The following is a 25516-nucleotide window of genomic DNA, read 5'->3' on the forward strand; positions in this document are numbered from 1 at the left end:
ATTCCTGTGGTTTATAACCTTAATTTAATATTTATATTGCATTTTAGCAGTTTAATTTCCATACCTTTTGTGACAGTTTGATATTATTTATGAATTCTAAAAAGAGATATAAATTATGTTTGTAAACTGGTCTTCTTCCTCTGGACATGATACCCTCTGACTGTTTTAGATTCAGCTGAGATGTTTTTGATTAAATTATGTTACGATTAGGGCTTTGGTTCGACCACATCATTAATGCGTGCAGGTTGAGTTGAAGTCCCCTTGATGGGCTAGATAAACGGATCCTCAATCAAGAACACAGAGGAAGAGAGAGAGCTCCATCGACATGGCAGAATCCCTAGGAAGAGAAATGAGCCATTTGCCTGGTAGTTTATAGCTGACCTTGTGAAGACACCAGAGCAGCTGAGCCCAGAAAGAAATGAGCCCCAGGAAGAAAGATAAGCCTTATAGCTGAGATTGGAAGAAGCTGGGCTCATGGAGCCTTAAGACAGAAGAGGAAGGCTGAACACTTGTAGACATTGCCCACCATCTTGCTTCAACACTTGGCAACAGAGTTTGGTAAGAAAGTAACCTTGAGTTGGACTCTTTAGGGCCTTGTAACTGTAAGCTTTTACCCCAAATAAATACCCTTTACAAAAACCAACAGATTTCTTGTACTTTGCATCAGCACCCTTTGGCTGACTAATATACCTGTCACCCATAACTAGGGTGGCCATATGTCCTGATTTGCCTGGTATAGTTCTGGTTCATTCCTGTTGATTTGGTATCACACCCTGCCCCCTTTCATACTCTAGAATGTCCTAGTTTGGATGAAGAATTAAATGGTTCCCTTCCCCATAACTCAGCTTTCCATTTCCTCCCAGTAACTTATCTTACCCCTTATTTTGCCTTTTAAAAATACTACTGAATGTAACAAAAGTGTACACATAGTATGTTCTCTCCTATTTGAATTGTAAAAACTTTAGTGTAATTCTTCCTAAGCAGTGGTAGGTTGGTACTTCAGTATGATATTCTTATTCATGTAATTTAGTATCAACATTAATTGTGTCTTTAGTATGTAATTCAGTGTCATAACTTTCTCATGTTTATTGGTTGGACAACTATTTGAGGACTTGCTATTAATATGTTGAAGTGCTGTGTTAACCTCTAGGTATACAGATGCATGGTCCCTGACCTCAAGAAGACAGTTTGAAAGGGACAACAGATTTACAAACAGATAATGAAACATCTTTTAAACACAAGATTTAAGACTGTCTTTAGCTCTTTACAGGTATTATCTCAATTCACCTTTAAAACAAAACTATAAGGTCAATTATCCCTTATGAAGAAAGTATAGTTCAGAAGCTTCAATTTCACATAGTGCTCAAGTTCATGTAGTAAGTGGCAGTGCTGGGATTTGGGTCTAGATCTGTCTGACTCCTAAGACTTCACAATTAATTACCATGTTATAATGTACTAGGTGTATACTTTTTTTTATGTTCAGTAATGATTTTTAAAAGGTAAAGTAAGGGGTAAGATAAACTTTCTACAGAGTTGATAAGAGGAAGGAATTCATTATTTGTGCTTTGGAGTTTAGGGAAGGTTCCAGATAAGATACTTGAGCTAGGTGTTAAAGGATAAGAGAAGGCCATGTGAATGAGACTTCGGGGAAGGAGAGGTAAAATTTTGAACAGAAGGAATGGTATAAACCACAGAGGTATCAAACATGTAGGAGTACTGTGAGTAGTTCTGTGTGGATTGAGCATGGGGTATGTATGGGACTGTGGCAAGTGAGTTTAGAGAAGCAGGCAAGCCAGCCAGGATCATGGAGTGTCATCCAAATTGTTGGAAATTCATCTTAAAAATCCTTTGGCAACACTTGTGAAGGACAGATTGGGGCGAGGCAAGGAGAATGTCGAAATTACTTTGATGGCCCAGGGGGGTAGTCAAATGAAGGGAGTAGCGGAGGTAAAGAATATGTAGAAAGTTTAATTACAAAAATTTTTACCCCCATCCAATGTTTTACTCTAGGGTCTGAAGGAATTTTGCTGCTTCCGTATTTCCCAGTATTTGGCAGAAATGGTGATGGTCTGTGGACCAAAATTGGCTTTCTTCCTGGTTTTGTAAATAAAGTTTTATTAAAACATAGTGGGAGTGGATGTGGCTCAAGCAGTTGAATGCCTGCTTTCCACATGGGAGGTCCCAGGATTGGTTCCTTGTACCTCCTGAAAAAAACAACAACCAGAAACAGCAACAAGCACACAAATGAAAAAACCAACTCAGGGGAGCTGATGTGGCTCAGTAGTTGAGTACTGTCTTCCTATATACAAGGTTCCGGGTTCAATCCCCAGCCCTGGTAACTCAAGTAAAAAACAAACAGAAAACATAGCTATACCCATTCACCTATATATTGCCTATGCTTTGATGCTACAGTTATAGATCCTATGATACCCAAAGCCTAAAATATTTACTTTCTAGCCCTTTGCAGAAAAAGTTTGCTTACTGCTATTTCAGAGCGTCAGTTATGTAATGACTATTGTGAATGTGATGGTGCTAATTTAATACCATTGTTAATGATATGGCATTGACCACATCAGTTATTTGGAATCTACTCATAATATATTTGGAAATTATATTAATTAGGCCCTCCAAGTAACAGCATTTCTTAGGTAATAGGAGTTTAAATATAAAGATATTTATGAAAATGAAGAATGGGAAACTGAGCTGTACAATCAGGCCTTATGAAAAACAGGATATGTTTTAAAGACTACTCCTCACAAAGCCTGAAAAGTAGGTTAAAGCTGGAAGATTAAGACAAGGACTCTTTTTTATTCCACGGACCCTTTGCCAGTCAGGTGAAAACCACGGACCCCTTACTAAGTCCACACTATACTGTGTATTCTTTAATAAATATATCACACCTGCACCAACGTGTCCCCACAAGAATAATTTTTTTTTTTTTTAATTTCAGTTCAAGCTCACAGACTCCTTGTTAAGAATCCATGGTTTAAGATTACTTGTTCTGGCAATGAACTTATTTTGTCAGCAGCAGGCATCATTTGATCCCTATTCCAGTACTCTAATAAACTGAAGTCCATACATAGAATTTGCAATTTCAGATTACCTAAGATTTGTCAAATTGATTTCACCAGTCTTTAGGCTTTTCCTGTTGAGGAGAGATTTCATGCCATTTCCTGCCCCTCCCCCTGAGTTTTCTTTTCCTTTTTTTTTTTTAAATGGCATCCTGTTCTTGTTTCATGGATGCTGTTTCTTTTCATCTCTCTGAGGATATTAATTTTTAAAAAGATATTTTCTTTGTCATTTCTTTTCCTGATAGAAGCTTTCCACATTGCCTGATAATGCTTTGTCATGTTTAAGCATGGGATACTGAAGATGAGATTGGGAACTCTCACTGTGTGTGAAGAAAGATGAGAATGCTCGTTAACTGAGTACTTCACTATAGGACTCTCTTGTTTGGATAGTTCTCATGAGAAGACTTGTTCAGTCTTATGCCTGGTCAATTAAGTTATAGTGTGCTGGGAGCCAAATGGAAAAGAGAATAGAGAGTTTCATCATTAAATTTGTGTAGTTCCCTTAATTCCAGCCTCAGCTGTACATGTTGTGTCCCAATCCAGAGATGATCTATTTTATCCACTCCAGAGGATAATAACCTGAGTCTTCGTCTGGTATGGAGTAGGGAATCGAGGAATAGGAATAATTCTTAAGTAAATTTCAGCCAATCTTCCTATGTGTCCCAACTTTACCCCTGACTTCCAGAAGTACTTAGCGCCTCCTCTTGATGGTGCAGTATAAACCATTTTGGGTCTTGACTTTGACGTAGGAGTCATCTTTCTTGGACCTGCTAAGTTAATTATTAGCCTTGTTCCATCCTCTTTTTATCTTCTTGAAGTTTGTTGCTTGTTGTCTCTACTTCTATATTTTTCGTGACCTTAGTTCTTTAAAAAAATTCCTTTATTAGAGGTGAGTCTTCTGACTTTGCTTTCCTTTTTCAAGGTGGTTTTGGCTATTTTGGGTCCTTTGCATTTCCATATGAATTCTAGGATCAAATTGTCAATTTTTGCAAAAAAGGCAGCTGGGATTTTGATAGATTTAGGTTGAATTTATAAGTCAGTTTGATAAGTTTTGCCATTTTATCAATAGTAAGTCATCCAATCCATGAGCATGGGATGTCTTTCCATTTATTAAGGTCTTTTAAAATTCTTTCAACATTGCTTTATAGTTTTCAGAGTGTAAGTTTTGCCCCTCTTGTTAAAATTGTTCCCAAGTATTTTATTCTTTTTGAAACTACTATAAATGGAATTTTCTTAATTTTATTTTCTGACTGTACATTGCTAGGTTATAGAAATATACCTGATTTTTGTTTATCTTCTATTCTGCAACTTTGCTGAATTTTTAAAATAACAGTTTTTAGTGGATTCCTTACAATTTTCTATATACAGGATCATGTCATCTGCTTTAGAGATAGTTTTATTTCTTCCTTTTCAGTCTGGAGGCTCCTTTATTTACTTTCCTTGCTCAGTTGCTCTGGTTAGAACCTCAAGTACAATGTTGAATAGAGCTGACAAGAGTGGGCAATTCTTGTCTTGTGCCTGGTCTTAGGGCAAAAGCATTCATTCTTTCCACATTAAGTATGATGTTAGCTGTGGGCTTTTTATAGATGCCCTTTATCAAGTTGAGGAAATTCTCTTCTATTCCTAGTTCAATGAGTTTTTTTATCATGCAGGGGTGTTGAATTTTGTCAAATGCTTTTTCCATGTTTATTGAGATAATCATGTGGTTTTTGTCCTTTAGTCTTTATTTTTTTTCCTAAAGATGTATTTATTCCCGCCCCCCCCCCCCCCCGCGGTTGTCTGTTCTCTGTGTCAATTTGCTGTGTCTTCTTTGTCCGCTTCTGTTGTCAGCGGTACAGGAATCTGTGTTTCTTTTTGTTGCGTCATCTTGTGTCAGCTCTCCATGTGGGCGCTGCCATTCTTAGGCAAGCTGCACTTCCTTTTGCGCTGGTCGGCTCTCCTTATGGGGCGCACTCCTTGCATGTGGTGCTCCCGTACACAGGGGACACCCCGCGTGGCACGGCACTCCTTGCATGCATCAGCACTGCGCATGGGCCAGCTCCACACAGGTCAAGGAGGCCCGGGGTTTGAACCACAGACCTCCCATGTGGTAGATGGGCACCCTAACCACTGGGCCAAGTCTGCTTCCCAGTCCTTTAGTCTACTGATGTGTAGTATATTAATTGCTTTTTTTTTTTGGATGTTTAAAAAACTGTTCATTCTTGGGTTAAATTCCATTTGGTCATGATATGTAATCCTTTTTATATGTTGCAGGATTTGATTTGCTAATGTTTTGTTGAGGATTTTTGCAGCTATATTCATAAGAGATATTGGTCTGTAGTTTCTTGTGCCATCTTTGATTTGCATATCAGGGTAATACCTTATAAAATGAATTGGGAAGTGTTCCCTCCTCTTGTTTTTTTTGAAAGTTTGTTTAAGAATTGTTGTTTATTCTTTTAGCATTTGGTAGAATTCACCGGTGAAGCCATTTGGTCCTGGGCTTTTATTTGTGAGAAGTTTTTTGATTACTAATTTAATCTCTTTGTTATAAGTCTATTCAGATTGTTTCTTATTGAGTCAATTTCAGTAGTTTGTGTGTATATTTCATCTAGGTTATCTTATTTATGGCATATGCACAGTTGACCATAGTTATTTATTCTCTTACAGTTATTTTTATTTCCCTAAGTTTAGTAGCAATTTCCTCTCTTTCATTTCTGATTTTAGTAATTTGAGCAAGTATATATTCATAGAGTTTGATACTGCCTTATTTACCATCAGTTGATATAACCAAATTTATGCTTGCCTTTTTCCTTTTTTCTTTATTATGTCTCATGTCTCTCTCTCTCTCTCTTTCTCTTTTGGTTCCTCTATCTTCCTTTACTGCTTTTTTTTTTTTTTTTAATATTAAGTGAATATTTTCTAGTACTACATTTTTTTTAACTTTTTTTTTTCCAAATTCTACTCAATTTATTCATTTTTTTAAAAGATATTACATTAAAAAAAAAATGAGGTCCCCATTCGCCCCCACCACCCCCACCCCACCACTCCCCCCACAGTAACACTCTCCCCCATCATCATGTCATATCCATTGCGTCTGGTGAGTACATCTCTGGGCATCGCTGCACCCCATGTCCCGTGTTCCACACCATAGCCCACACTTTCCCACGTTCCATCCAGTGGGCCATGGGAGGGCATACAACATCCGGCAATTGTCCCTGGGGCACCACCCAGGACAACTCCAAGTCTGGAGAATGCCTCCACATCTCTTCTCTTCCTCCCATTCCCCGCACTAGTATTACATTTTAATTCCATTAATGGGTTTTCACTATATTTTTTGTTATTTTCTTAGTGGTTGCTCTAGAGCGTACCATATATCTTAATTTGTCAGAATCTACTTCAGATTAATGCTAACTATATAGAGATGTTACTTCTACAATTTGAATTTGGTGAATCCCCCCAAAAAGGTTATGTTTTTGAACTAATCCATTCCTGTGAGTTTGAGATCCTTTGATTGCATTACATTCCATAAAGGGCTCTTTTTTAGCTCACTTGATTAGATTGCTTTTAATTGGACTATGTCAGTGAGGCATAACTCAGGTTGGGTCTCCACCCTCTTACTGGAGCCTTGTATAAACAGACACAGAGAAAGAAGACACACAGGAAAGGGAGCTCTACTGTTTTGACTTGGCCATGTGAGAGAGGACTCAAGAATTGCTAGTGGCCTAAGCTCAGGCAGTAGCCCCCCAATAGGTGAGCTAGATGCCTGATCACCCACAGCTGGGCTCAGGGAGAAAGTGGGCCAACTAAGACTGAGAGAGGAGGCCCAGAAATAGACAAGCCATATGCCTGATCTCCCATCGCCAAGCTCCAGGAGATGGGACTGGAAGGCAAGGACCTCAACTGAAATTGGTCACTATCTTCCCTCATCACATGGCAGGATACCTGGTTCACTAGTAGCTGACTTTGGTGTGAAAACATCTCTGATGGTGCCTTGGACATTTTTGCAGCTTTGGAACTGCAAGTCTTTGTCCCAAATAAATCCTCTTTATAAAAACCAACCTATTTCTGATATTTTTATATCGGCAGTCTTAGGCAAACCTAAGACAGGTTTATTTCTCTTCCATCTTTTTGTGCTATTGTTGTACATATTGCATCTGTAATACATAATATGCACTTATGTTACACACCCATATATGGGTTTGTATGTTACAATACTTGTTATATTTACTCCTTTATATAATTTTATGTGTATTAAAGAAGCTGAGAAAAGAAAGAAGAGCAAGTATATATTCATAGTTTGTTTACCTTCTTGTTTACCATTTTGCTTTTCATTTGTTCCTGTTCATTCAAGTTATTTTGTGTCAGTACTTTACTCCGGTACAATTCTGTTCCCGCCTGTGTCATTTCTGCCATTATCAAATATATTTCTATTTGATAGAGGCCTAACAATTCATTATACAGTATACACTGTTTTACACAATGCTTTTAAGTCAGTTAAGAGAAGAAAGAAGAAAAATATGCATCTTTTATCTTTTATGTATCTTTTATGATTACATAATTACCTTTATTGGTGCTCCTTGTTTTTCTTGTGGATTTGAATGTCTTTTCTTTGAAACTTTTGAAACAGTCTACTTGAGCATTCAGTTTTAGATTATATTGCTTTTTTCCTTCTTCCTCTCCCACATTGATAACATTCACTGTTCTCTGACTTTCACTGTTGCTGTTGAGAAGTCTAATTAGTCTAATTGTTACAATTTGTAGGGCATGCTTTTAAGATAATTTTGTCTTTGGTTTTCTATAATTTGACTTTATAACTGTAGATTTGATTTTCTTTTTATCTAGTGTGTGGTGGGTTGAGATTTCTGAGTCTAATGTTTGGTGTTATCAATTATAGGAAATTCTCACATTATCTTTTAAAATATTGCTTTCTGCATTCTCTTATCTTCTTTGTAACTCATTAGATAAGTTGGACCTTTTTGTCTATCTTTGTTAGTCTCTCATATCCTAGTCTTTTATATTGTTTAAATTCTTCATCTCTCTCTTCTTTCTCACTGATTCTCCTCACTTGTATTTAATTTGCCTTTAATCCATTGAGGATTTTAATTTTAATTCTATTTTTTCATTTATCAAAGTTAGTATATATAGTTTTATGTGTAACAATATATAGTTTTTCATCTTAATGGTTTTTTCATTTATAGAAGTTAATTTTATGAGAAAATACCCAATAAGCTCATATTGATGTTTCTAGGTGAAATTTGAGAGTACAGAACTTTTCTTTCACATTGTGTGTATTACACCTATGATTTCTTATTTTTTGAACCTCACTGAGGCATATTTTACATATACTTTAATTCACCTATTTGAAATGTACAATTCAATAATTTTTAGTAAATTTACCAAATTTTGTAGCCATTGCCATGAATCAGTTTTAGAACATTTTTATCACCTGAATAAAATTCTTCATGCCCATTTACTGCTAATCCCTGTTCCCATACCCTGCTCCAGACAATTATAATTTACTTTCTGTCAGTATAAATTTTCCTTTCTGGACGTTTAACATAAATGGAAATATACAATATATGTGGTCTTTTGTGTGTGGCTTCTTTCACTTAGCATAAAATGTTTTTGAGGTTCATCTGTGTTATAGCATGTATCAGCAATTTGTTCCTTTTTATCACCAAATACTATTTTATTATATATAGTATTATATATAATATTATATATATTATTATATATTATTATATATAGTATTATTATAAATATAATACTATATTTATTATAGATAGACCATGTTTAATTTATCCATTCATCAGTTGATGAACAGTTGGGTTATTTCCACTTTTGGGTATTGCGAAAAATGTATTTGCATACAAGGTTTTGTGTGGACATACATTTTCATTTCTCTTGGATATATAACTAAAAATGGAATTTCTGTGTCATATAGTAAATTTTTATGTTCAACTTTTTAAGAAACTGCTAAACTGATTTCCATCATGACTTTCTCAACAGTGATGTGTGAGGTTTTCAATTTCTCCATATCCCTGCCAGCACTTATTATTGTATGCCTTTATTATACCTATTGTAGTGGTTGTGAAATGGTATCTCACTAAGTGGTAAATAAGAGATGGAAAAAAGTAGATTTATATTATAGGGTATATATATATTAGGGTATTTTGCAGGTAGAATTATTAGACTTTGCTGATGATATTGGAGTGAAGGAAGGAAGAATCAATGATAATGCCTGTATTTTTGGCTTGAAGAAATGGTTTGATGGTGGTGCTCCTTGTAGCTGAGGCAGAGGTGTGGGTGCCAGGCACACAGAGTTCTGATTTGGTCCTTTCAATCAAGAAGACAGTTGTAAAATAATAGTCAAAGAGTTTATTAGAGTTCAGAGGAACAGATGGGACTTGAAGTAGAGATTCTTTATTCTTTCTGTTCTGTCTTGCCTTTGTTTTAAATTGTACACGTAATCAGTAGTACATGTTTTATTTTTAAAAATTTTAAAAAACAATACATACAAAACTAAAATTACCAATGGTCACCTTCTTTAGTACCTAGACCCCTCCTCCACAATGGTAACCACTGTTACCAATTTGGGATATATATGCTTTTTTAAATAAATTTATGTGGCTATAGAAATATATAGTTTATTTTTGTTTGCAAAAGTAGCACCATACTATATTTTGCAACTTAAAAAAAATATCTTGGTATCTTTCCATTTTAGGCATGGATAGATTATTTGTTTTAATGTATGCATTGTACGTTGTTGTGGGTATGAATACATGATTTGTTTAGCTGGTCACAAATTGATATTTTAGGTTTCTAGCTTTTTGCTTCGTATTATACAAAGTGATTTTTATTCTTTTGAAGTATTTAAAATATTTAATGAATTTTAGTTATGTAAAACTAGTTATGTGTACGTTTTGGGAAGAGTACATAACATTTCTACCATAGTGATTTTCTGTAATTATCTGGAAAGAATCACCATTCATAAAAATGTTCACAGTCTGTATTTTGATTAACGTTTTCTGCATGACATTAATTTAAGTTTTTAAAATTTATCTTATTTCTGTAGAAGCTTAAAATGTCTTGTTTTCTTAGAAATTTTGTAATTAACTTAAATTTAGGATAAATAACCTACTCTCTTTCTTCCCCAATAATAAGCTGGTTTTGATATAGATAAGCAGCTAATAGGTATAAGTACTTTTCTCCAAGCTTCTTGATGTCATAGTTCTGTGGCAGTCAGGCTTTTGGTATTGAGGGGAAGGTAATAATTATACAGAATGTAGTAATGGTGTCTTTGAGGACCTTTTATAGCAAGGACTTTGAATTAAAATGTCCTGTGCAATGCAATGTTAAGCCTTTTCTTTTCTTAAAAGATTTATTTACTTAATTCTCCCCACCCCTTTGTTGTTTTTCACTTGCTGTGTCTGTTTGTCTTTCTTATTTCTTTAAGAGGCACTGAGAGCTGAACCCGGGACCTTTGAAATGGGAGGGAGGCGCCTAATAATTTGAGCCACCTCTGTTCCCTGCTTTGTTGTGTCTCTAATTATGTTTTCCTCCCTACATCTCTTGTTATGTCATCTTGTTGCGCCAGCTCACTGTCTTCTTTAGGAGGTACCGGGATCTGAACCAGTGACTGCCCATGTGGTAGGTTGGAGCCCCGTTGCCCAAGCCACATCTACTTCTCTAAGTCTTTTATGTTACATCTCATTTCCTTTATTAATTTTTTAAAAAAGATTTATTTATTTAACCTCCCTCCCCCCATTGTTTTATGCTCACTGTCTGCTCTCTTTGTGTTCTTCTGTCTCTGTTTATCTTCTCTTTAGGCAGTACTGGGAACCAATCCTGGGACTTTCCGGAGTGAAGAGAGGTATTCAATCTCTTGTGCCACCTCAGCTCCCTGGTCTGCTGCATCTCTTACTGTCTCTCCTCTGTTTCTCCTTTTCTTGCATCATTTTGCTGTGCCATCTCTCTGTGTAGGCTGCTACTCCATATGGGCCACGCGGGCCAGCTTGCTTTTCACCAGGACGCCCCAGGAATTGAACCCTGGACTTCCTATATGGTAGATGGGAGCCCAGTTGCTTGAGCCACATCCGCTTCCCATCTCATCTCAATTCCTTTAGGTTCTAGGTCAATATTACTGATTTTACTTACGATTTATACCTTCCCTATTTAAAATAAAAAAGCTTTCTTAGCAGATTTTAGGTTATAAAAAATCTGAAATGGTGTAATTTAAATAAAGTAAAGGAGAAGATAGATACTGGACCAAGGGAGTGAGTTAGTCATTATTAATGGTTGAGGCTAAATCTTAGCTTTGCATATTTTCATGTATAAGTCAAAGAATGAAACACATTGGATTTTATAGAGTTTATCAAATTGCTGTTCCATTTCATTTTGGCAGACTTGAGAAGACATCAGAATTGTATGTTAAGTTTTTTAAAAATGAAGCTGATTTTATATAAAAACTCAAGGTAGTGTTTACAGTTTATGTTATTGTCTTTGTATACTTCTTACATAGTACCTGGCAAATAGTAAGTACTAAGTAAATTTAGTTTGACTTTAATAATCTTTATATTTTCCCACCCTTTGCTGCCTTCCCATGGCTGATATCATGGAAGGAAATATTTCTAATCTTTTTACCTAATCCCCAAAAGCCTAAGAACAGATTTTAAAGAACACATTCAAATATATATTTTTCAAGTAAGGACAGTAAAAAGAATTTGTTGGGAAATGGGGGGAAAGAAAAGAGCTTGCTGAGAAATGAGAGAGGAGGACAGAAGTATGCACTGAGATTTGGTACAGGCTCCTCTGAGCAAGATTGGGCTTGTGAGAACACATTCGATTTCATTCAAACTCTATAAATAGTAAATGGCAAAAACATTTACAGAACACTTTTTTCACAGATATAACCATTTAATCTTTTACTAGCCCTGTGAAGGAAGAGGTGGTGCTATTCACATTTTTTAGACAAGGAAACTGGGACCTAGAGAGGTGAGATAACTCAACTAGTGTTACAAAGTAAGTGTTGGAGCCAGGAATTGTGGCTAAGTTTTCTTGCTTTGTTGTAAAAATCTTTCTTATATAGGTCATACTTTTTCCACATGGGGATTAACTCTTCCATGATTAGGGACTGAAGAAGACATATGTTAGAGTTTTTATTTAGTATAATTCAATAACTGTTTCTTTATTCATTTCATTCAACAAATACCTAAGTGCTTACTATGTGCCAGGCATTGTTTTAGGCTCTTGGCATTCATCAGTGAACAAAACCAAGATACCTACTCACATGGAGTTTATATTCTAGTCATGGGAGACAAAAATAATAAGCATAATTACTAAGTAAATTATTTAGTATGTCAGCAAAGGATATATATTCTATGGGGGAAAAATTATTTAGGACGGGTGGTGCAGATTGTAATATTGGCTGAGAGAACAAATAGAACAAAAGCTCTAAGGCCAAAATATACTAATATATCTGAAGACTAATGAAGGAAGATAGTGTGCCTGAAGAGAAGAGAGTAGAAGGGAGGTGAAATCCAGAGGCTGGGAACAGGGGTAGCATGTATCATATAGGGTCTTACAGGTCCTTTTAAGGATATAGTCTTTTACAGTGAATAAAATGGGTGACTCTGGTCAGATTGGTAGTAAGAAATGTTGGATTCTGTATATATTTTAAAGATAGAGAGTAGAATTTGCTGACAGATTAGAGAAGAACTATAAAAGAAAGAGAAAAGTCAAGGGTGACTCCAAGATTTTTAGTATGAGCATTAGAAGGATGGAGTTGCCATCAACTGAGATGGGAAGGCTTGCAGAGTAGAGAAGGTTTGTGGGGTGATCAGAAGTTCAGTTTTCTATGTGTTAAGTTTCAGATGTCTTTTAGATACCCAAGGGAAGTTGTTTAGCGTTTAGGAGTGAGGTATGAGCTAGAGACAAAAATTTGCGACTTGTTGGTATGTGAATGATATTTAAAGCCATAAGGTGATAAATAAGAAAAGAGGGGACCAAGGACTGAGCCCTAGTATACTCCAACATTAAGACTTTGGAGAGGAGAGAAAGAATCTTCAAAGGAGAGCCTGAGAAGGAACAATCAGTGAGATAGGACATAAACCTAGAGAATGTGACCTAGGAACCCTATCAGAGAGGAGGGCATGATCAACTGTGTCAGATTTTGCTGATAGGTCAGGTAGGATGAACACTAGGATAGACTATTGTATTTAGCAATGGGAAGACCATTGGTTATTATGGGGCCTTAAGCAGGACATGAACATGGCCTGGTTAGTACTATTTACATAATTTAAAAATGGGATTTTTTTGAGGTTTACATTTTCTCCTTTGCTATGTCCAGGTTTGTCGATTATTGGTGGTATGTCTGACAGTGGATCACAGCTTGGTTCAATGGGTAGCCTGACCATGAAATCACAACTTCAGATCACTGGTAAGTCTTAGAAAGGATCCAATTCTTTATTTTTACCCCCTAAGATAAAAAATAACCTAAGAGAAGTAAATCTTAAGTACCTGTTACATATACTCAATTAATATTTGTTTATTGAATGAATGAGCAAAATATTTAGGAATGAAAAAACACATTTTAATTTCAATTGTACATTTTTAATGGGCTTTCCCCCCAATAAACATGGGGGCCCAGGCAGTTGCTTCCATTTTTTTTTTAATTTAACAGGTTTATTTATAATTGTTATAAAGTTGAACTGTTGAAACTTGTTCACTGAAACATTTTGACTTGCATTAATGCTTTATGTCCCCGCATTTATATTAAAAAGTCACACACAAATGAAAATGGAAAAACTGCCAATACCTGATTTCTATCCCCTGTTTTTCCATTCACAATCATATACTTAGGTACCTTTTGACCCCATGGAAAAAAAATATCTAACATTCAGAACTACCAATAAGAGGAAGAAAAGGAAAAAAAAATTTTATTTTTTTTTATTTTTATTTTTTTTGAGAGTGACATGTTTCCCACCATGGTGATTCTTAAGCACACTCTCCACGTATGCGGCGTGCTAGCTGGATGTCTTTGGGCATAATTGTTACACGCTTGGCATGGATAGCACACAGGTTGGTGTCTTCAAAAAGGCCAACCAGATAGGCCTTACTTGCCTCCTGCAAAGCACCAATAGCTGTGCTCTGGAAGCGCAGATCTGTCTTGAAGTCCTGAGCAATTTCTCACACCAGACGTTGGAAGGGAAGTGTGTGAATCAGAAGTTCAGTGGACTTCTGATAACGTCTAATTTCACCGAGTGCCACAGTACCGGGTCTGTAACGATGCGGTTTCTTCACCCCTCTGGTAGAGGGCGCACTCTTGCGTGCGGTTTTGGTGGCCAGCTGCTTCTGGGGGGGTTTCCCGCCAGTTGACTTACGGACAGTTGCTTGGTACAAGCCATGGTGCGGAGACCTCACTACCCCTTCACCTCGGGCTGAGTGTCGAGCGAGAGGCGGCGCTGGCACGGGTGAGCGCTGGCAAACGCCTCAATTTTTTTTTTTAGTTTATTTTTCTCCAACACTTGAGTCTCCTCCCTGTCTTTTTTTCTTTTTTTTTTTAAGATTTCTTTTATTTATTTATCCCTTCCTCTTTGCCACTTGTTGCTGTCTGCTCTCTGTGTCCATTTGCTGCATGCTCTTTTGTGTGTCCTTGACAGCACAGGCTGTCAGCTCTCCGCAGGTGCGGGCCAGCTTGGCTTCACAAGGACGCCCTGGGAAGCGAACCCAGGGCCTCATATGGTAGACGGGAGGCCAGTCGGTTGAGCCACATCTGCTTCCTGCTTCTGTTATTTTTTGTTTGTTTTTGTTTTAACAGTTTTACCAAGATATAATTCACAGACCCTACAGTTTACCCATTTAGAGTGTCAGTGGTTTATAGTATATTCTCAGAGTTGTGCATCCATAGCCACATTCAATTTTAGTACATTTTTATCACCCTGAAAAGAAACCTCTTACCTATTAGCAATTACTCTCCATTTTCCTCCAATGACCTCCCTATCCCTCAGTAACTACTAATCTACTTTCTATGTCTGTAGATTTGCTTATTCTGTATATTTCATATAAATGGAATCATGTAAGATATAACCTTTTGTGAATGGTTTCACGTAGCATAATGTTTTCATGGTTTATCTATGTTGTAGCATGTAGCAGTATTTCATTCCTTTTTATTGCTGGAAAATGGAATATTCCATTGCATGATAATACCACATTTCCTTTATCCATTCATCAGTGGTGGACATTTGGGTTTTTTCCTTTTTTAAGATATTGTAAATAATGCTACTGTGAACATGTATATATAAGTTTTTGTGAGGACATATATTTACAATTCTCTTGGTATATACCTAAGAGTGGAATTGATGGGTCATACATACCTAGGAGTAGAATTGGTGGGTCATATGGTAAACACGTTTAACATTTTGAGGAATTCCAAACTGATTTTCAAACCAGAGGCATCATTTTATATCCCTACCAGTAATATATGAGACTTCCAGTTTATCCTCATCCTCACCAGCACTTCCTGGTCTTTTTTTTGAGGTTCCAGGGTCGAGTATTGAACCCGGGACCTCATATATGGGAAGCCAGAGCTTAACCACTGAGCCACATCAGTTCCCCTGAGTTGATTTTTTCGTTTGTTTGCTTGTTTGTTTTCAGGACTCACCAGGAACCAAACCTGTTACATCCCATTTAGGAAGCAGGCACTCTCACTGTCTTTTTGATTATAGCCATTCTAGTGGGTGTGAAGTAGAATCTCATGGTTTTGATTTGATTTCCCTGTTAGCTAATTATGTTGAGCATCTTTTCATATGTTTAATGGCCATTGTATATATATATATATTTTTTTTTTTGAGAAATGTCTTTTCATATCCTTTGCCTGCTAATATCTGTCTTCATTTGCCTCTTCCTCTAACAAGCTGTGTATCACCTCCAAATTAATGTTTCTAATATGCCACCTGATATGTTGCTCAGAAACATTCTTTGAGAGGTTCTTATCTCATTCCTCAGATATAATCTTTGTTAATTGTTTGGTTTATATACCATTATGTACATTGTTCCTTGCATAAATTGGCTATCTTATTTGCCATCATCATTATCATGGTGAAAAAAAACATTTAATAAATGCTTAATTAACGTATCAAGAAGGTACAAATTCTATCCATTTCAGTTTATTATTTTTGGTCTGAAAATTCTGAGAATGCAGAAGTACAGGGCAAAAGCAATTTAATAAACACAAACACAGATGTGAAGAAAGGGTAAAGTTATTCAGCAAATATATTAGATATGGAAAGCTAAGTGCCAAGTTGATTCAAATCGAGTACCCTTCATAATTCATTGAGTTTACTTCTTTGCTTTTGATGCTAGAAACTTCAGAAAAAAATTTTTTTTTTTGCACAAATCCCTTTAATGGTATTATATTTCTTATTCTGTTAATAGGTCAACTATAGTATTTTGCTTTTTACTGTTATCTGCCTCAGTACCTTTTTAGAATCAAGGAAGGCAGAAATATGCCTGTTTGAAAAATAACTATCAAGGTGTCTGATAATGGCAAGGAAACATAGCTAGGTGTAGTCTGGAAATAGACTAGTATTTGACTAGACTTGCTGGGAAAGGAGGTGGTACTGAAAGGATGACTACTATTTAAATGACAGAGAAATAGGAAAGAATCCTTTTAGGATAGCACATGAGTCATAAGTAAGAAGTGTGAAGGACACTACATATAGCTTCCCCAAATTCCCCCTAAAAACCACTGCTGCAGTGGGGAGCCATGAGAATTAATGGGAATGGGTCATCTCCTTGAAATGTGTCTGTGCTTTTTTAAAAAAGTCATTGCTAAGAGAGATTACATATAATCAAAGTTTTAACAGAGTGATCAGATATGGGTTTTAGAAAGTTGGTGTGAAGGACAGAAGTAGAAAATCCTTTTCTCATGGTTCTGCCCCAACTTATTTCTTGTCTCTATCATATATTATACTTCTATTATTTATTTTAATTATTTATCTACAATATATATTCTCGTTATGGAATTAACATTTGAATAACATATAGTTTGCTCAAGTTTGAGTTGAATAAGAAAGATTATTTTCTACTTTTTCACATAGATCAAGATAACTCATTGAGGGAGCCCCTTTGGAAACTCCTGTTGGCATTAAAATAATGTTAACATTTTTCTTGGATATCTGAAAGAATCCGTATTTATTTATGTTTTGGGCAATAGCTTCCAATGTAACTTATCAGAAATATGCCAAAATATATGCAAGAAATCTTAATTACTCTCATATGTTTTGACTGAATAATCACTTCTGGTATACCATGAAAGCTTCTATGATTAAACTCTTGTGGTGGTCATCTAGCCTCCCCTGGTTTTAATCAACAAATCTATGTAGACTAATGACTTGCATCTTCTAAGAAGTTAATTGTCCAGAGTTTAGTCCTTCTTCTGGCATACATACTTTGGGCATGTCACTAATGTTTATGAGCCTCAGTTTTCTTATCTGTAAACTAGGAATATTAACATCCTTGTCGCTCTGTTTTTGGGAGGCAGAGTATAAACTATGAGTTAGAAAACTCCAAAATACTAATTATAGGTTAGTATTATTCACTTTTCCCCAATTTTTTATTTCTATATTTCCTCTAGGATTATCCATATCTAATTTCATATCCTAACAGCCATCAAAGTTTAAATCATTTACGAGGTTGGTTACCTATTTTACATGGTCTTTATTGCAAACTCTCAGTCTCTGTTTATGAATATTTTATACGCACCTTCATATTTGAAGGCCAATTTTGCTGGATAAAGAATTCTCAGTTGGCAGTTTTTCTTCTTATGTTATCCTAATTGTGTCATACCACTATCTTCTTACCTCCATGGTTTCTGAAGAGAAATCTGCACTAAATCTTACCGGACGTCCCTTGTCTGTCATAGTTTGCTTCTCTCTTGCTGCTCTGAGAATTTTCTTTTTATCTCTGACATTTGACATTCTGAGTAGATGTGTCTTGGAGTAAGTCTGTTCGCATTTATTCTGATTGGGGTACGGAGACTTAGTTTTTTTACTTTGACTGGGCCATGTCTTCCTGTTTCTTGGTATGGATTATAATTTTTTGTTGATGTTTTGGCATCTGATTTACTAGATGTATTTATTCTTGGCTCAATTTCTTTCTTTAGTTTATTACTTTATATTTGATTGGCTTTTTTCTATAGTCCCTCTTTGATACTTGGTTCAACTTAATGTGGAACTTTGTAGTGGATCGTGTTTAACCAATCTGAATTTTTCAGCTCTTTTTCATCTGTTTCTTGCCCTTTCTCCCTTCCTCGTTGCAGAGTAGGAGTTGAGGATGTTGTTTGTACTGCAAGCCATGGAGACTGAACTTGATGGCATTGCCCCAGGAACTGATGAAGCTTCTCCCATCTTTCTCCCCTGCTAGGGATAGGGATGAAGCCACAACTACGTGCAGTAATTCAGGCTTTGCAGGCCAAGACCATCTTTTGTTGCCTAGAGAGACTGATGAAGCTCCACATCCTTCCTTTTCTGCCTGTGGCAGAGATGGAGCCATGGGTGTGAAACCAAGCTGTGCTGGTCAAAACTGATTGTCGTGCCCAAATAGACTCCTGATGCACTGGCCCTCCTCCTACCCTGCCAGGGGTGGGGATGGAGCCATAGGTGTGCCAAACAGTCTAGTCCATGTGGCCCAAAAAAAAGGGGCTGAGGGAACACTGTCCCCCTCCTATCCTATTGAGCCTTGGGATATAGCCACAGGTTTGCCCAACAATCTAGTCCATGCAACCTGGAAGTGACTGCAGTTGTCTGGAGAGGCTGAGAGTTCACTAACCCTCTTCCTGCCCTGTTAGGGGTGGGGATAGAGTCTCAGATATGTCCAACAGTCTAGTCTGTGTGAGCCAAAAGCAGCTGCAATTGCCCAGAGATGCTGAGGGAGCACTGTACCTTCTGCCCTTTTGGGTGTGGATGGAACCACAGAGTGACCAGCAGTCTAGTCTGTGTGGGTCAAAAGGGCCTACAGTTGCCCAGAGAGGTTGAGGAAACACTGTCGTTGTCCCCCTATCATATATGGGGTGGGGATATAGCCACAGGTTTTCCCAACAATCTAGTCCATGCAGGTTGAAAGTGACCACAGTTCCCAGAGAGACTGGGGCAGGTCTCCCCATCTTCCTCCCTGTGAGAGATGGGGCTGGAGCCTAGGCTAGGGCAGCAATCTGGCCTGGGTAGGAAGAAGTCAGCCCCCACCATCACTGTGATTTTCAGGTAGCCCCTCATGCTGGCAGCAGAGTTAAAATGCAGGCTGCTAGCCTCTTTCTGCCTTAGACAGTTTCAAACTTTAGTTGTTCTTATGACTGGACTTTAGCCAGGTGAATTTAGTTGGTGCCTGACTGTTTCTTCTTCCTCCATTTTTGGGATATGGAGCTTCCAACTCCAGCCACTCACCAGTGGTGGCAGGGAGTGCTCTATTCATGAATCTTCACTGCAGATGGATAATCTGCCTTCTGTTTTTCTGAGGATGTTGCAGGATTCTCTTCTGGTCTCCTGGGTCCCCTAACCAGGTGATTTAGATAGCTCTGGGTGATTGCTAACATTCTGTAGGATGAACTGACTCTTGGCACTCCTTACTCTCTTGCCATCTTGCCCCTCCCCTCAGTAACTACTTGAGATTGATGTTTACAAGAGATTGATGGATAGTGTTAATAGTGTACTTAAAATTTTCTTTCCCTTTTTCTTCTTTGACTTCAAATCCCTGTCTATTATCAGATTCTACTGATTCTTACATTTGGATTTCCTGGATCAGCTACTTTTTTCTGTAATCTCTTGGCCAGGGTCCCTTACCTTGGACGAGAGTCTGTTTTTTTAATTTTCTTCCTTATGTTTAACCATTTCCTATTTAATTGTATTCAGTACATAACCTCAGCTTTCATAGTGAATCCATCTGTTTTTTATTTGATGCTTATTATATGCTAGCATTATAGTTTGTTGGCAAAATAAAAACTTTTGTATTTACAGGTTGTTTCTTCTACTCTTAGTCTTTAATCTCCAAACTCCTCATTTGAGGAAGAGTCACTATCTTGATTTTGGAGTTACTATTAATTGCAATTTACCGCATTTCTCCAAATTGCCACCCATGGTAACTATAGAGCATTAGATTCTGCTCTATTTGTTGTATCTTTTAAGACACTTGGAAAAGGCTACTTTAGGGCAAGAGTGACTGACTCAAGAGTGAAAGATAAGGAGATGAATATCCCAAGATGTTTAGATAATATTATTGATATGAGATGCTAAAAAAAATCTTAGTTTGTAGCTCTTTTCCTCCAGCGGCTTTCTAGCACATTTAGAATAAAATCCAAATTCCTGATCTTTGCTTTCAAAGCTAAATGTGATCTCACCTCATTTACCATTACTCCTTGTGCTTGCTATGTGTTTCCTCAGATGTGCCAATCTCCTTTGCTTCTGTTTGGAATACTTCCCTTCACCAGCCCCTAATCTTCATATGGCTGGTCATTTTAGGTGGATCATTTACAATTCATTTCCTCAGAGGCCTTCCCTTACTACTGCAAAGTCATATTCTATCACATTATTCTGGTTTGTTTTTTGTTTTGTTTTTGTTTGTTTTGTTTTTCCCACAAGGACTTTCCCCTAACTAGAATAGAATCTTCTTGAGAGCTAGGGCCTTTTCTATGCTGTAAATTGCTTTATCTACAGAGTTTAGAGCATTATTTGGCACATGGTAGGTTTTCAAATATTTGTTCATCAAGTTTGTTGATGTGCTTTTTAGTAGACCTTGGAGATCTGGAACTTTTGATACTGACGGGGGGTTTACTGATGGGAATTTGGATGGATGGTATGGGGAAGTCCTATTTACTATGATGGGAAGGAAATATAAGGGTCAAGAATGAATAAAATTAGTAAATATTTTAGAGCAAAACTGCTTCTCTGAGCAAAAGGAATAGTAGTTTGTTAAACCTTTATGAGATTAAATTGATTTAAGGGATTAACTAACATCTCAATTATTGAAATGTTTTCCCCTTTTCTTTTAGTCATCTCAGCAAAACTTAAAGAAAATAAAAAGAATTGGTTTGGACCAAGTCCTTACGTGGAAGTCACAGTAGATGGACAGTCAAAGAAGACAGAAAAATGCAACAATACCAACAGTCCAAAATGGAAGCAACCCCTTACAGTGTAGGTTTGAAAGTTTTTTTCCCATAGTATATATTTTTAAGTATATTTAGTGCATTTTGTATAGATGCAGAATGGCATCTTTAAAAAAAATTTCTCACTTGTTTTCTTAGGTTTCCTTTCTCTCTCCCACTCATCTTTTTTTTTTCACTGTTTCTTTTTTCCCTGTTCCTAGACCTCCTTCCCCTGAGACTTCCCTTTTGTTTGTCTGTAGCTCATTCCTTCTGTTTTTCTAGTCTCCTTCTGTTCACCTGCAGTTTAGGAGGTGATGCTATCACTGTTGCCATTGACCATCAGCTGGGGGAGAGACTGTGGTTATGGGCTAGAATGATTCATAGCAACCCTTTTCTTGACTTAGGGTTGAATTAGGGGCTATAACTAGCTCCCTTTATTTTTTTTAACTTAATTTTTTAAAAAAACAGTTCTTTTTTTTTCTTAACTGCAGTGCTCACCCAAACTCACAAAGGAATTTTCTCCTGCATTTTCTTTCACAACTTTGCTTTCATACGTAACATTTACATCATCAGCATCTTTTTAACTGAGTACTTATAGGTCTAACATCCCTTATCTAGCTATATAGTATTTCCTAATGTGAATGAACTATGATTTATTTTAATAGTTCCCTATTGATTAGTTGGTTTCTAGTGTTGTGCTGTTAGATAGTGTTGAAAAATATACATCCATGTGCATGTATCTTTATGTGTTGATGTTTTTATCAGCAGAATGAATTCATAGAAGGTAGGGTATAGCTCAGTTTCAAAAGTTAGTGACAGAGCTGCATATGCTGGTATTATAAGGCAAGATGTTGAACACTCATTGAAGGAAATAATAGGTTAATCACAATTTTTGGTTTTTTTTTTTTTTTTAATAAAATGGAAGGAAAACATGATTTATCAACAAGTGGATTTTAAAAAGATTCAGCATGTTTGATTTTGGGACCAAGTGTGTATTAAAATGTAGTTCAAAATGTAACTGGTTGTGGGGAGAGGATGTATCTCAAGTTGTTGAGTGCCTGCTTCCCAAGTACAGAGTTCTGGGATCGATCCTCAGTACCTCCTAAAAACAAGTGAAAAAGTGGGAAAAAAAATGTAACTGGTTGTTACTACATTAATTGCAGACAAATTGCTTTCATCACCTGATATTTGCAGTTCTTGAATTTTTCCCTTATAGTATCAAAATTATTATTTTTATTTTTTTAGTAGTTATCAGGGATTGAACCCAGTACCTCATACTTGGGAAGCAGGCACTCAACCATTAAACTCCTCTAGAATCAGTTACTTTATGTAGAAATAAAAAACCTTTTATTTCTAAAGGATGAGATGGAAAGTTTCAAATTATAAGCTTCTCTCTTCACATAGTATACTGTTGATGTGGATAGTATTTATTTTTAATAATAAAACACATTGGATATACCTGTTATATTTGTAACATGGATTTTTGACATTCTGGGGGCATTTTTGATGATGATTTTGAACAAATGAATGAAATTTAAGAGTTCGTTGATGATTATCCTGAGGCCCATTTGCAGAATCATTCTGATGATCCTCTCCTCATTTAATTTCTCAGGCTTTTGTTTTTTAATTAGTGGCCCTGTAAGAGATTACAACTTAAAATTAACCTATGTCTGAGTAAAAATTTTAAAATAAATAAGTGAAATTTATGAAGATCACAACCTCCATAATGACCAGAAATGTTCAACTGAATAACAGACTGAGTGCTCATCTAATTTCCAATGACTTCTATCTGTATTCACTAAGTTTACACTTTCAGGCTCTTAAGCTATTGATGACATGAACCTCGTTATTGGTTTAAAAGTTAAGAAAAGAGAAAACTCCTCATATCCACATATAGTAGTGCGGCTGTTGAGCCCAGATGAACTCATAACTTATGGTCTTTTCCTGAATTTTGAAGTTACTGCTGATTTGCCTGCAATTTTAACATACCTTCCATTAAATGGCTTTCCAGACTACTTTTTAGAATTGAATTAATTTAGACCAGGCCATCTTTGATTACATACTTTATGTACCCTCTTGCGTATTAAAAGAAAAAGTAAAATGAACTCTATTTCATCCCCATTATGATTTTCCAGTTGACAGATAGAGAAATGCTTTCTTAATATATACGATGTACTTTTCTAAAAATAGCGTTTGAAAATCTTGGAAAGGAGAGAAATAAATACACTATACCAAAGAAAAGGGAGTACTGAATTGAAAATTGTTAGAACTTTGTTTAAATTACCTGCAGCTGTTTAAAATGGTAATGGGCATAGTTAGACTTCTAAGGAAGAAAGTGTTTCTTTGTCCCCCAAAATTTGACCATGTTTTAGAAAGAATGAGATATGAAGAAATTTAAACATTTCTAGAAGTTGTCTTTATAGCATCAATCAGTGCAACTATGGTAGATTATATAGTGCTCCTGTTTTTCTAATTTGTGACCCTCAGTTTGTATGTTTATTGCAAATTCTCACTTCCCAAGTTTGATTTGGAAGTGTATTCTTTATTGGCATTTAGTAAGATATGAGCAACTCTGTATTTGTTTGATTAATTGTCCTGGACACTTTGTCTCTAGAAGGGTGAAACTCAGTATACCTAATGTAATCCTCAAGTCTTTATGTAGCTGACTGAGGAAATTTTTAATATAAATTCTAATGACAGGTCTTTGTTCAAGTATCATTTCTGCCACTTACTGGCTGTGTAACCTTCGCGATTTGCTTAACCCTTCTGAATATCACTTTCTTTATCTGAAATAGGGTGATAATTCCCATCTCATAGAATTGCTTTGAAGATTAAATGAAATAACTTCAATCTCAGCACAATATGCATTTATTTTTTATTTTTTATTTTTTAAAAGATTTATCTTATTTATTTCTCTCCCCTTCCCCCCCACCCCAGTTGTCCGTTCTCTGTGTCTATTCACTGTGTGTTCTTCTTTGTCTGCTTCTGTTGTTGTCAGCGGCATGGGAATCTGTGTTTCTTTTGTTGCGTCATCTTGTGTCAGCTCTCCATGTGTGCAGTGCCATTCCTGGGCAAGATGCACTTTCTTTCGCGCTGGGCGGCTCTCCTCACAGGGCGCACTCCTTGTGCGTGGGGTTCCCCAGTGCAGGGACACCCCTGCGTGGCACGGCACTTCTTGCGTGCATCAGCACTGCGCGTGGGCCAGCTCCCCACAGGTCAAGGAGGCCCGGGGTTTGAACCGCAGACCTCCCATGTGGTAGACGGATACCCTAACCACGGGGCCAAGTCCACTTCCCACAATATGCATTTAATTTATAAATTCAGTCTTCTTCACTGCTAATGTAAAACTAGTTTTTTTAACATAACAAGCAGCTTTACTTTTATTGAAGATATGTGCATAAAGTTGTCCCTATAGTTCAACCATAAGGGAAAATCACCATATAAGCACATGGAATTCAAATACAGTTTTCATAAGATTACACAATTTAGGCCAGTATTTGTTATATAGTATACTGTAAGGTCTAAAGTAAAAACATTTTAGATCTTAAGATTTCATTGTAGGGAAGCAGCTGTGGCTCAATCAGTTGGGCCCCTGTGTACCATATGGGAGGCCCTGGGTTTGTGTCCCGGGGCCTCCTTGTGAAAGCACGCTCACCCACAAGCTCTGCGGAGTACTGCCTGGCCCGCAAGCACCGCGTGGAGCTGACTCAGCAAGGTGAAGCAACAAAAAGGGAGACAAAACAAAAACACAGAAGAGCACACAGCAAATGGACACAGAGAGCAGACAACAAGCCAGCTGCAAAGGGGGAGGGAAATAAATAAAATAAATAAATACAGACACCGAATAACACACAGCGAATGGACACAGAGCAGACAGCATGCAAAAACCCGCAAGGTGGGGGGTGGAGAATTTCATTGTAATTTATTTAGGATCCCATTGTGGTAATTAATGAAAATAATATTTTTCTTTTCCCTTTTTTCATTTTTAGTATCGTTACTCCTGTGAGTGAATTGCATTTTCATGTATGGAGTCACCAGACCCTAAAATCTGATGTTTTGCTGGGAAGTGCTGCATTAGATATTTATGAAACATTAAAGTCAAACAATATGAAACGTATGTATGTAAAAGTAATAGAAAATTGCTCTCCATTGTTTGTTTCTCTGGAAGAAATTCATATACCAAACCCGCTGAATGACTGTATTCTTCATTTCTTCTTTAGAAAAGTTGTGCATTTATAGAACAGTCATGCATAAAATTCAGGATGCCACCTTATCATTAACACCTTGCATTGGTTGTGGAACATTTGTTACAATTGATGATAGCACATTTTTA

At 36.7% G+C, this 25516-nt stretch overlaps 1 protein-coding gene across 2 annotated transcripts in view; it reads left to right on the top strand.

The window, feature by feature from the left end:
• The window catches only part of ITCH (itchy E3 ubiquitin protein ligase), a 184379-nt gene that overhangs the window by 30142 nt on the left and 128721 nt on the right, over window positions 1-25516 (top strand). For both annotated transcript variants that reach the window (XM_004454806.4, XM_004454807.5), the window contains exons 3-5: window positions 13399-13488; window positions 21091-21232; window positions 25173-25297. In XM_004454806.4, coding sequence (XP_004454863.1) covers window positions 13419-13488; window positions 21091-21232; window positions 25173-25297 — 337 coding nt within the window. In that variant the 5' untranslated portion in view covers window positions 13399-13418. The remainder of the gene's footprint in view (window positions 1-13398; window positions 13489-21090; window positions 21233-25172; window positions 25298-25516) is intronic.

This window comes from Dasypus novemcinctus, chromosome 24 (assembly GCF_030445035.2).
Source record: "Dasypus novemcinctus isolate mDasNov1 chromosome 24, mDasNov1.1.hap2, whole genome shotgun sequence".
NCBI lineage: Eukaryota > Metazoa > Chordata > Mammalia > Cingulata > Dasypodidae > Dasypus > Dasypus novemcinctus.